This window comes from Lepidochelys kempii, chromosome 17, assembly GCF_965140285.1.
Source record: "Lepidochelys kempii isolate rLepKem1 chromosome 17, rLepKem1.hap1, whole genome shotgun sequence".
Lineage (NCBI taxonomy): Eukaryota > Metazoa > Chordata > Testudines > Cheloniidae > Lepidochelys > Lepidochelys kempii.
In genome coordinates, this window is record NC_136396.1 from 20474655 (window position 1) to 20487312 (window position 12658).

The window sequence follows — 12658 nt, forward strand, 5'->3', positions numbered from 1 at the left end:
AGCCCAGGGGCCCTAGGGATAGCGGTAAATCGCTTAAACTAGAGGTTCCTTCCCCTGGGCTACTTCCGTCTCCTGCCCTTCAGCTTGTGGGGCTTCCTGCCCTCCCTCTGCACAAACCAGGTGTCCCTTTACCTAGGGTCTTGGTCGTCTTAGCCCACTGCAGCACTTCTCCAAATTCTCCTCTGCTTCCCTCCAAACTGCTCTCTGCTCCAGCACCAATCCACTCTGCTTCAACTCCTTCCCTTGTCTGATTGAAGCAGATCAGATGACTGGCTTCAGGTGCTTTAATTAATCTATAGCAAACTTTCTTCCCTCTACAGGGAATAAGGCTCCCTTCTGACCCTTTCCTGCTGCCCTCTGGCCATGCTGTATCACAATAGATAGATCTGTTGTATTCCATCTGTGATTTAGCTGGGCAGATGGGTTCAGAATAAACCATTGAAAACCGTTGCAGTGTTGGCATTCATTATTGTTTAAAAACATTTTTGTGATTTGTGTAACAGAATTTATCTAATTTCTTTTATAAGAACTGTGTGTTGAATCCAGACACGTCAGAAATATTTGTTAATTTTCTTTCAGTCAACAGCACACATTGTGTGCTTGACATATCTTTCATAAATAAGGTTTGATTTATCTAGGACAGTGGTTTTCAAACTTTTTTTCTGGTGGCCCAGTTGAAGAAAACGGTTGATTTCAGTAGAGCTGGGGATGAGGGGTTTGGGGTGCAGGAGGGGACTCTGGGTTTGGGGGGGCTCAGAGGTGGGAGCACAGGCTTACTTTGAGCGGCTCCCAGTCAGCAGCGCAGCGGGGGGGTGCTAAAGCAGGCTTCCTGCCTGTCCTGGCACTATGGACCATGCTGCTCCCCAGAAGTGGCCAGCAGCAGGTCCGGCACCTAGACAGAAGCACGCAAGTGGCTCTGTGCAGCTGTCACCCGCAGGCACTGCCCCCCCCCCCCCCAGCTTCCATTGGCTGATTCCTGGCCAATGGGAGTGTGCAGCTGGTGCTCGGGGCGGGGGCAGCGGGCGGAGCCCAGTGTCGTGTCCCCCCCCCTCCGGAGCCAGACCTGCTGCTGGCTGCTTCTGGGACATAGTGTGCTGTCGCAACAGGTCGGGACTTTTAATGGCCCGGTCGGTGGTGCTGACCAGAGCCGCTGGGACCCAGTGTCTTACATTCTGCAACCCAGTACTGGGTCACGACCTGCAGTTTGAAAACCACTGATCTAGGACATGGGCTTCAATTTATATTATCTCCAGCTTGCATGTTGGTTAACCCCAATACCATTCTTCGATAATCACTCTAAACCTTTGTGGCTTGGTGTCTTTTCTCTCCCCCTCTTCTGTTTTGAGCAGCACATCTGCTTTGACTGTAAAAAGAATTTTTGCACTTCCTGTTCAAGCCAACCTGAAAGCAGTCCCCTTCTCTGCCATCTCTGTCAGCGGTTCCAAGCCACAGCGTTTCAGCGGGAGGAGTTGATAAAGATGAAGGTGAAGGATCTACGAGACTATCTGGCACTCCACGAGGTTTCCACAGAGTTGTGCCGTGAAAAGGAAGACCTGGTGTTCCTGATTCTTGGGCAACAGCCTGTAATCACCCAGGAGGATAGAATACGAATCCCACCGTTAAATTCTGGCACATCTGGACAGCAAAGCTTTGTGATTCTGCCAGAGACCAGCACAGCATCTTCTACCTCACATGGAGATACCTCTCCAGTGTCTGCAGACTCCATCTTGAGTCCAATAACTCAGGAACATCAACAGGTACACCAGTCTCCAGTTAGAAGCACCTTTAGTGTACTTATTCCCTCTCGTTGTCAGATTAATTATTGAGATGCTGCCTGTGTTTTTGCCATCAAAATTCTGCACATATCTTCCTTGATTAAAGATCAGTGCCATGAGACTGCAGGACTTCTATTTACCACAAACGACAGTGCTTCAGCTGCGTATTACGCATGGCTGTCCCATGTTCATAGTAAAGCTAAGTCCAGGGGGTCAAATCCTGAGGTCCTTGCTTAGGCAAACACCCACTGATTGCAGTGTTTGAGTAAGGACCTCAGACATTTTGCTGTAGAATGAATTCCTTTAGTTTCTGAATTGTTCTAACTTGTGAGTTTCATTGTTGCTGTTTGTCAGTTGTGGCATTTGTCCTGCCTGCATTAATGGAATTTAATTTTTTTTTTTTTTGGACTTTCAACCTTATTTTTGGATCTTGTTTGGATATACTGGATACTTCAGTCACTGTTTTAAGGCAGTCTGATCATTGCTTTGTTTTGCACCCTTACATCAGCACTGGATACTCCTGTGACTAATAAGTTATATGGATATTTAATATCTATACTGATGCTAAAGCATATTTTACTTCCTTTTCTAGCCAGGATGTTGATATCATACTGACAACTACAAGCAGCTGTTAAAATGTTATATCCTCATTCTGTATTTCCTTATTTCTTGTGCCAGGAGGTCTCCAAAATTTCAAAGTGATATTGGAGTTGAAACAGTGGGGGAGGAGGATGGTTGAGGGGGCTCCTGGAGTCTGATCATCTACTGATTTGGGTCTGCAGAAATGCTTTGACTGAGGCCAAAAGTTATTAGTCCTGGCACAGAGAGTGCCAGAAACGGTCCAGCTGAATTCTTTTAGAGGAAATTAGTCATCTGATTATTTATATTGCCTTGCTTTGTTGTTAGGCTTTCTACTGACTGCTGTGGAATGTTTCCTTAGGGCTTGTCTATACAAACACTAAGTTCAGAGCAAGCTGGGGTGTAAATCTACCTCACATTAGCCTGCCGCACACTAGAAGTTCCCTACTGTGCTTTAATCTACTCCTATTTCAAAGTGGGATAGATCCAAGTGCACTGTGGAACTTTGAGTGCATGGCAGCAGGGTCCATGCAGATACTTAGTGCACTAGTGCGAGGTGGATTTACACGCCAGCTTCCTGTGAACTGTTTGTTTAGACAAATCTTTAATGTTTAACATCTACTCTGGGCCTTCCTGGCGGGCTTAATTATCCCGGGGCCATCTCAGAAAGTGTGCTGCTTAGTTTCTCTATAGGTGTATCATGAGGCATGGTATCTTGTTTAAAAATGGAGTTATTCTTGAGGACATCTTTCACGTGTGGAGTTAGAAGGGCTTCTTACTGCCATCGCGGTAGCTCATGTTTGGAAATACCTGTGTTCACCTATGAGTTCTAAGTTTTTTCTCCAGCAAATTTCAGCTCCTGGCTTGACTCCTGGTTTCATCTGGTCATCTTGTGGGAATTCTCAGTAATATCAGCTCTTAAAATGCTTTTCATTTTCCTAAAGTTTTACAGATATTAACTGATCACAGTTACCCTAAGTAGTAGGGGAACATTCTCTCCATTTTTACTAAAAGGCAAACTGAGGTGGAGAGGATAAATACCATGCCCAAAGCCACAGATGGGGAATCAATAGGAACTGGGATTACAGGTCTGTTCCTTTCACCCAGTCCAGTGTTCAGAACCCCTGCCCTCCCTCTCCAGCTGCCATTGTCCTGTCCCCATTGCAGCTTCTCACCCCTACCTGTCCACACAGCACTCCACTCTAGGGAAGCCGTAATCTCCAGAGCAGTTTGAGGTGTGGGAGCTGGAGGAGAGAGGCAACTAATCCCTCACTTAACATCTCCAACACAACACCCCAAACCCAGCAACAATGTGCAGAGAGCACCGTGCCCTAATGGTCATTGAGTAACTGATCTGAGCAATCTTGAAGAGCGCCATCAAGTGGTCTCTCAATGAGAAACACAGCACAAATTCTTGACATATTCTAGTGATTGTGCTGTCAGTGACATCACACATGGATGCCACCTCACAATGAAGGATTGTAGAGCAGTGTCAAGATTTCACATCATGATAATCAGGTGGCTTTGTGCAACGCCATTTTGAGTCTCTATACCATCTGTCTCCTCCCAGTCCAGACTCGTAAGCCCCGTGAGAACAACATGTGGGGGTATATTGTACATCATCAAGTATTCTAACAGGGCTCAATATATAATAAGGTGGGACCTGAAAGGGCCAAATGTAACACTAAAGTTTCAAATTGAGTTTTACTTGTTTAAGTGTCAGGAATGTAGTATAGGAAACTTACTTTCTGCTAACGTGGCTCTGTTTTGTCTTGTAATGACTTTCCTAATTCCACACTTGAGCTCTGTGCTCAAGCCCATTTCCACTCTGGATATGCAGGGAGATTCCCTGCTGGTGAAAGATTTATTTCCTCTTCTAGGCAAATGGGCATGTGCCGCCAAGCCAAGACGATATGACAGAAATTGAGAATGCAGCAGAAGCACCAACAGAGGAGGAGACACAGGTTTGTGTGTGTCCCCTAAAATCAGACCATAGAACTAGGAAGGGTTCTTATAAGGGTTATTTCGTCCAACAGCCAGCTAGTGAAGAATTGCCCCTACCGCGGGTACTGCACAGAGCAGCAGAATAGCAGTTCGGAGTACAGCTGCCAGAAGACACTTTTCTGTACGTGGAGAATGGCAGGACATATGCAGAGAACCTGGTGTCACTTTAACACATGTGTCCTCCATAGTGGAGGACATTATAATGTAACTTTATAATAGGAGGAAGTGCTTTTATCTCCCTCCTAGAAGGCCCTTGTGTTCCTCGTAACTGAAGGGATGAAAGATCATTCACCTCCATGGATGAGTTCCTGCTAGTAAACCTACGAAAAGCTGCTTTGAATTCTGTCATCACATTGTGAGGTCAAATGTTAGTCTGTCTTTGTTCCATTTCAGTCTGTTGACTCGGAGGATAACCTGGTACAGGGACGGAGGGCCTCTCTTTCTGACCTAACGAGTGTCGGAGACATTGATGCACTCTCTGTGCGACAGCTGAAGGAAATCCTGGCTCGCAACTTTGTTAACTATAAAGGCTGCTGTGAGAAGTGGGAGCTGATGGAGAGAGTGACCCGTCTTTATAAAGAGAAGGACCTTCAGCATCTGGGTAAGGAGGAGGAACTGAATCAGTTTGCCAGACTAACTGTCTTTCTCAACTCTTCGCTTTGGCATCAGCAGAAGCAAGCAGCAAGTCAAAGGGAGAAGGGGCTATAGTCTCCTTTTTCTTCCCTCCCTCTTCTCGAATGGCTCCTCCAAAAGTTTCTGCCTCTGCCCTTTGCAAGTGAGAGTTGGGACAGAGGCATCAAGGACTAAATAAACAAGGCAAGAGCGTGTCAGAGTGAATGCTGGTAAACTTATGGTTAGGCTTAAAGAGACAAGGTGGGTGAGGTAACACTAATTGTCAACCTCACGTCAAAAGATACAAAGTAAATATCCTTAAATCAAACTCTTAAGTTCTAAAGCAGCCCTATCTTACTTTGCTTATGTGTACATTTTGATTATTGATGGAAATATTTAATTCATCAGTTTGTTTGTACTGTGAAACCTGTTTATCCATATTTACCAATAATCTAACCTGCCAAGCCTATGGTTTACCACTACATGTGTTTACCTACATAAAAGCTTTGTTAGTGTGGTTCAACTCAGGAAGGCAACTGCTCCATTGTGTATTGAGAGTGAGAGTGATTGACTCTAGTGACAAAATGTGTTCTTCCTGCCAGAGCCAACAGAGCTGTGGAAGATTCGAGCTACCACCTAATTCTTAAAAAAAGGAGGACTTTTGGCACCTTAGAGACTAACAAATGTATTTGAGCATAAGTTTTCGTGAGCTACAGCTCACTTCATCGGATGCATTCAGATGAAGTGAACTGTAGCTCACGAAAGCTTATGCTCAAATACATTTGTTAGTCTCTAAGGTGCCACAAGTCCTCCTTTTCTTTTTGCAAATACAGACTAACATGGCTGCTAGTCTGAAACCCACCTAATTCTTGTGCATCATCACCAGAACTGTTAAGTTCCAACCAGATGCATCCATGCATATCTGTGGCCAGCAGTTTCTATAGGTTATTACTGAGGGGCAGTAGTTGGAAAATAGTTGTTATATAGGTCTCACTGAGGGCTTTGTTAGCTCTGCAGATTCTTTGTTCCTGGGGGTGACTTGCAACAAGGAAAGAACCCATTTTAATTCTCAGAACTCAGGTTGAGTTTCAGGGCTAGTAGTTAGAAAAAAACGTTTCTTTATTTGTAAACTGAGGCTATTTGTTATGGACTCTGAGAGGAGATAAACATGGAAACCCGCTATGCCAATTGTTGAGAATCATTTTAAGAACAGAATCTTTAATTTTCAGGTTTAGAGCTGTATTTATTTTTGATCATCATTTACAGGGGAATATCAACTTAAATCAAACCTCTCTCTGAAATTTGTAACGTACTATCGTTAAAGTAAGATTATAACTAAAGGAAGGACCAGAAGACTTTTCTTCCTGCATTTTGTTTACTTTGTGCTTTAGCCAAACACTTTGCATAGTCACTCAGTTTGCCTCCTGTGAGGATCTTTTGTACCAGAACATAGTGAGGAAAACTTTTAGAGAAATTGTGTAAAACCACAAAATTGGAGTTCAAGTGATGTCTTTTTATAAAATACAGAAATAATTTAAGATAGTCATTTTGCTTTGTAAGGTCTTAAATTAACTGTACTTGAAGTAGACAATCTATTAGCCTACCCATAGTCGTTGTCCTACATAATGCAGCTTTTCTCCTCTCTTTTTATATTGCAGTTTCTGACACGGATGATCAAAATGGTAAGTAATTTGTTTGTTCAACGATCTCACCACAAAGATTCTCAGGACTAGTTGTTGCTCTTGTGTGCTCATATGGGGGGGTGTTTGTTCTAGGCATAAATTTTCAGCTCCTCCTTCTCAGATGATCAGGTAAATAGTCCCACATCGGTATCAATGCAGGGCCAGGAGCAGGACTGTTTACAAGTGCTTAGTACACTTGTGAAAAGATGGCGCTTCTGAACTTTAGTCTCACATAATTATACATAATTTGATATTTGACACTGAAGCCACTATTAATATATGTGTATTGGATAACACTGAACATCCTGTCCTAACGCCATGATATCGTTTCTTTAAATCTAATACGTATAACCCCTTTTGTCTTCAGTTTCCTCAGGCAGTGCAGGGCTCCCTAGCACTGAAGAGAATCTCTGCAAAATCTGTATGGACTCACCCATCGACTGTGTCCTGTTAGAATGTGGCCACATGGTCACCTGCACCAAGTGTGGAAAGCGTATGAGTGAGTGTCCCATATGCAGGCAGTATGTGATAAGAGCTGTCCATGTATTTAAGTCCTGAGTGAGCATGAGGAAGACCAGTGTTGCCTTAAAGCCTCATCCGCTGTTAGAGATGGTCAAAAACCTCTACAGGTAGGTCAGAGACTGGCACGCAGGACCTCACAAGAAACCTGAAGTTCACAGGCGAGATGAAGAAAGGAGAAAGCTTGGGGAATTGTTCTGATTAAAGCCATTGACTGGCTGTGCCCTTCACACCACAGTGCTTTACCCTGCAGTACCTAGACTCCAGGAGCCCACCGTCAGCAGCAGAGACGGAAATAATTAACAGCTTGCATTCTAGGCTAGCTTGATCAACTGATGAGGGGGGACAAATAATCACTTGGCTTTCCAAAACTGACCCCAGCTTCTGAGGCTTATTTCCTCCACAGTAATAAATAAGGTGGACTGAGGTTTTGGCACGACATTTGCTTTTGTTTTGCTGCTACTGAATTCTCCCATTCTGGTTCCCTCTTTAATTTGCTCTGTTCCAGGTCACACATCCACTGGTATTTTTATTTTCAGGGAACAAAATCTTATTGGGCTGGTTCCCTCTCCCTAGGCTTTGCTTTTTTTTAAAAAAAACGTGTAACTTTATTTTAATCTCTAGTTCCTTATGCTTGCAGGCCAGGCTGAACTTTTGTCCTCTGTGGCCTTTAGCTTTTTCATATTCAGAATTTATTTCAAAGCCAAGCCCTGTAAGATCACGGTGGAACATTCACTATTGCTACACCTTAATATGGAAAGGAGGCAAGACTTCATACTGTTAAAGATGCATTCTTCCCCTTTGAAAGACAAGAGGCAGTGAAGTGGCTTAGGGCATAGAGCCTCCTCTTGAAGCTTACCCAGCATAGGCAGCATTTGTCTTCCTCCCGCCTACAATTTGCCTTTCCTTGGTGGTTCTTTGTTATAACACCAAAGGACGGTGTGTCGCCTGCAGGGTACGTAAGAAATCCCTGTATACCTGAACTGGCTGAGAGTCAACCTCCTCCAGTGACTAATGAGTTGGGACCCTGAGGCCCTAGTCCCCTACCATGTTTGAACACTAGTGGAAAAATCCACTATGGCCAGAGTAGTGAGATTTTGGTCTAGGACTGCCTATGCTCCTAAAAGGGATTGGTGAGACATTTCAATCATGAAGCTCTCAGCAGTGTATTCTTATAACAATCTCCTAAGGCCTAGAGATGAAGCTGTCAGAGAGATTGTGAAGTTTGGAGGACTTTTTCCACTGTGAACCTCTACAGCTGGGTTGTGTATTTTCAGTCTCATTTCTTGCTGTCTGCTGATTTGTCTTATGATTTGAGGATAGTGATGATCAGTCCCCAGCCTTCCTTTTTCTGCCTGTTTACCAATTCACTGTTCCAGAGTCCTGATGTGTTGCCAAATATGCAAAGACGGTTTGCTGAAGAGCACAAGATAACTTCTCCATTTTCCTTTTATGGGGATGAGGCTACAGCTTCACCCTTAGAGAGAATTCTGCAAGGTAGACTTGGGACATCAATCAAAAGCTGTTCATGACATCTGTGGTTTAGAAAGTCCCAGTGGACCTATTGCAGTGTTTTTTCCCCTCTATGGGGTATTAAAAAAAAAAAGTTATCTTACAAGGTGTCCTGGAAATACTCCATTCTGAACTGCCAGAAAAATATTCAATTTCAAAATCATCCTATTATGCGTTAAATAAGATTTTTCAGCTAAATTAGGGTTACACTGGGGTCTTATCTTATGCCACATGGCTCCTGGACCCATTTAAGGCTTAACAGTTGTTTCCAATTGTTTTTCACACACAGTTGTAGGCCTTACATGAACTGTAACTTTGAGTTCTTCTTACATTATCATACTAAGTGCAGGGGTGTTCCGAATGAATGTGTGGGCGCATGCATGGTATGGTATGGGGCCAGGAGCAGCATCTCTATACAAAAATTGTATTTGTCCACTCAAATGAGAGTGGCCATTCCTAGGCTCTGCACCATTAGAGAGGTCTGTAAAGAAGCAGCTTCTATGGATGGATCTAGGTACGCTTGTGGTAACAGCTGGTAATCTTAAGTAACTGCCAACCTATGTAAGCTTTGCAACTATTTAACAGTGCTGTAAATAACAGTAGCAATGCCTCTGCTGCAAGAAATGCCTGGGGTGCGTGGTGTCTTTCTTGGGGAAGAGAGTAAACCATTCCTGGTGGCTCATAAGTATCATTCATGGATAGATATTTAAAGGAAGGGGCCTCTGCCCTGTGATCTGCAGCACCTGTCTGTTAGAGAAGGCCTTTACTTTTAGTGGTAGCAGTTCCTGTAGAGGAAGGACAGGAGCCTCACCTTGTTTCATGGATCTGTGTCCTTGCCCTGTCTCTCTTCATTTCATGGTAAGAGAGCTGCTACTTCTGGACAGTTTGACCTGTTTTTATAATCTCTGGCAAAAGGCTGAGCCCAGACTTTCCTAAACAGAGGGGTACTGATACATATTTTGCCAGCAGCTAAAGTGTATTATGTTAAATACTCTTCCCATACAAGTAATGGCTGAAGTTACTATTGAGCTGTTCAATCATGAATGGGAAGAGGGTGTTTACATCAACCTCTACATGTGGCCTAAACTTATGAACCCCCTGATCTAGCAAATTCACTGTGAAAAATAATGCATTTTACCATGTTCAGCAATAACCTCAGGCCGGAGGGGCTTAGGTGGAGGAAGACACTTTCCCTAGTCAGTGAGTAAGTTTACTTAGCTTCTGGTCTCTAAGGTTCTTCTGCCTGTATTATACAGTAGAAAGGCCCTAGTGCAGATCAGTTTTTGCAGGGATGATGTACACACCCACCTCAAGCTTGCAATTTGCCTTCCTAGTTTGGTAGTGAATAGTTTTCCCATTGCAAAAATTGATTCTTTGCTGTAGGGGTGACTGATAGAATTTATTTTTAAGTGAAACTTTTAAAAACTAGAAGAAACTGGTTCATAATCCAAAGGAATATACTGATCTGAACTAATAAATATATTAAAATAGTCAAGTGCTTTATGTACATTGTACACATTTGTTCAAATATTTTGAAAGTTAATGTTCTACTTGAAATGGATTCTATTAAATTCTTTAAATCCTAGTAAATAGACTAGTTTTGGTACAGAGTTCTGCTTTATAATTTTATAATAAAGTGAAAATTTGATTTATCCAACTATTGATATTTTCTGAGTTTCTCTCTTTTTGGGAACAGCAGAGGGCTTGGCAGAGATGTTTGACTTACTGCTGCTTTTGAAGTTTAAAAGATAAGGAGAAGCATGAAACAAAATACCCCTATGCTGTGTAGTATATGAACCTGAATATAATGTAAATTCATCACCAAGCTCCCCCGACCCAACCTGGAGCTATTCTTCCTCAAAAGTCTGAGGAAGAAAAGATGGAGAAAGCTCAACTCTCAACAGTAGAATTCTTTAACCTACTTATAGCAAAGTAGTCAACTGCCATTGAAGTCAACAGGACTTGAGGGTGATCAGCCTTTTGCCATTTTCATATTATGTGTTTAATGCAGGTGTGTGTAAACACTGATAAGAGCCAACACAACCGCTGCAAAGCAACTTGTAACCAACATGCAAAGTTAAACTACATCCTAAAGCTTAAAGTGAGAAAGAAAACTAAAATAAAAACCTACATTAATAGGCCTCACTAACAAATGTCTGAAATCCTTTTGAGCATCTTACTAAATTGATTCCAAGAAGACTGTTGGAAAAGGAAGAACCCAGTGTGTTTCCTTAGAATTCCTGAGCATGTTTTGGCCTAAATTTATCAAATTGCTTTATGTACCTGAGGGGCATAGGTCATCCCACCTGATAATCAGATCCATTAGACCATCTCTAAAATGACTTTGAGAGGCAATTTGGTTACAGTCCACATTCAATGGAATGATACATTCAATGGAATGACAAAACTCTGAACACTGCCTCACTTGAGGTAGAAACAAATAATCCAAGTGTGGATTAGAGAAATATTCCTAGACACCAACAAGCCAGAGATCTTCGGTTCATGCTAGAATGGAACAGTCCTTAAGTTAGAGGCATTACCTTGAGAAGCAAGTTGTTATAAAATGAGTGGGGTAGAGCAAGCATCCCACCGCATCTACATGCTTCCACCGTTTCCTTTATAAGCAGCCTAGGAAAATCAGAGAGACAAATACAATTTTCCTTATAGTACCTTATTTAAGTGCTGCCATGAGTGAAACAGTCCAGCCCAAACCTTGGGTGCTGAGTGGCCTTCCCTGGACTAAAGACTTCATTACCCTGCAATGATGGAGAAACCACATGGTACATTCACATTACAGGAGCTAGAGGTTGAGGGGAGAGTAGGGAGGCTTCATGTTCTACAAGGTGGGGCAGGGGAGAAGATGCATCTGCTGCTTCACACGCCATGGCACTGGGAGCATGAGCATCATGCTATCACTTGAACCTGACCCAGCAGCTACAAGTCTGGCTGTTCTGAGCCAGCCTTGCTTGTAACACACTAGGACAATCACAACAGTAACTTTCTAATAAAGCACTTGGACTCCAAAATCCATGATTTTTTACTTTCCAAGTTATCAAACCCCCATTAAATATCCATCTATTTCTCTGCAACCCTATTTTCTATAGGAGTACCACCCCCAGGCCATACATGAGCTGTCTATTCATAAAGTTTAGTGTCATGGAATAGTCTGCAGTATATTTAGATGGCAAAACCTGCAAATAACTCAGCTCCCAAGTTTCACTCCATGAAATGTGCACAGCAGCCAAGAGATCAGATTACTTCTCCATGGCACTGATGTAACCAACTTCTACTGGAATAGTCTGGTGGCCACAATTCAAGGAGATTGAAAAATTGGAGGGGGGTTTAGAGAAGAGCCATGAGAATGGGAAAAGATTGGAAAACATCCCGGATATTGATAGGGATCCTGGAGTCCGTTTAGCTAAATCTTCTCTTAAGGGATGACTTGATCACAATCTGTAAGTACCTACATGAGAAACGGCTCTTCAATCTAGCAGACAAAAGTATAGCAAAATTCCAATCCCTGGAACTTGAGGTTAGACACATTCAGACTGGAAATGAGGCACAAATGTTTACGGTGAGGGCAATTAACCACTGGAACAACTTACCCAAGGCTGTGGTGGATTCTCCACTGCTGGCCACTTTAAGACTAGATTTTTTTTTCTAAACACATTAATTCAGGGAAGTCCTATGCTCTGTTATATGGTCATAGTGGTTCCTTCTGGCTTTATAATCGACAAATTCCAGGAGACACTGACACAGAATTAGCTCTTCACTAACTGTTGATCCCAGCAGCCTGGTTGTGACAAAAGAATATCTTGGGGACACAAACCCTTAATGGAAGTTTATTTGGCCCAGTTTTAAAATGAAACACTGTCTAAACTGTTTCTGGATGCTAGCCCATAGCTCTGATTGTTAAAACACGTTAGCCTAGCCAACAACAGTCTTAAAATAAAACGGAGGAGAAAATACCAAGCA

At 42.9% G+C, this 12658-nt stretch overlaps 1 protein-coding gene across 9 annotated transcripts in view; it reads left to right on the plus strand.

The window, feature by feature from the left end:
- Window positions 1–8570, plus strand: part of RFFL (ring finger and FYVE like domain containing E3 ubiquitin protein ligase) — a 49297-nt gene extending 40727 nt beyond the window's left edge. For all 9 annotated transcript variants that reach the window (XM_073315555.1, XM_073315554.1, XM_073315561.2 and 6 more), the window contains 5 exons: window positions 1350–1757; window positions 4235–4318; window positions 4752–4959; window positions 6629–6652; window positions 7020–8570. In XM_073315555.1, coding sequence (XP_073171656.1) covers window positions 1350–1757; window positions 4235–4318; window positions 4752–4959; window positions 6629–6652; window positions 7020–7210 — 915 coding nt within the window. In that variant the 3' untranslated portion in view covers window positions 7211–8570. The remainder of the gene's footprint in view (window positions 1–1349; window positions 1758–4234; window positions 4319–4751; window positions 4960–6628; window positions 6653–7019) is intronic.
- Window positions 8571–12658: the final 4088 nt, after the last annotated feature.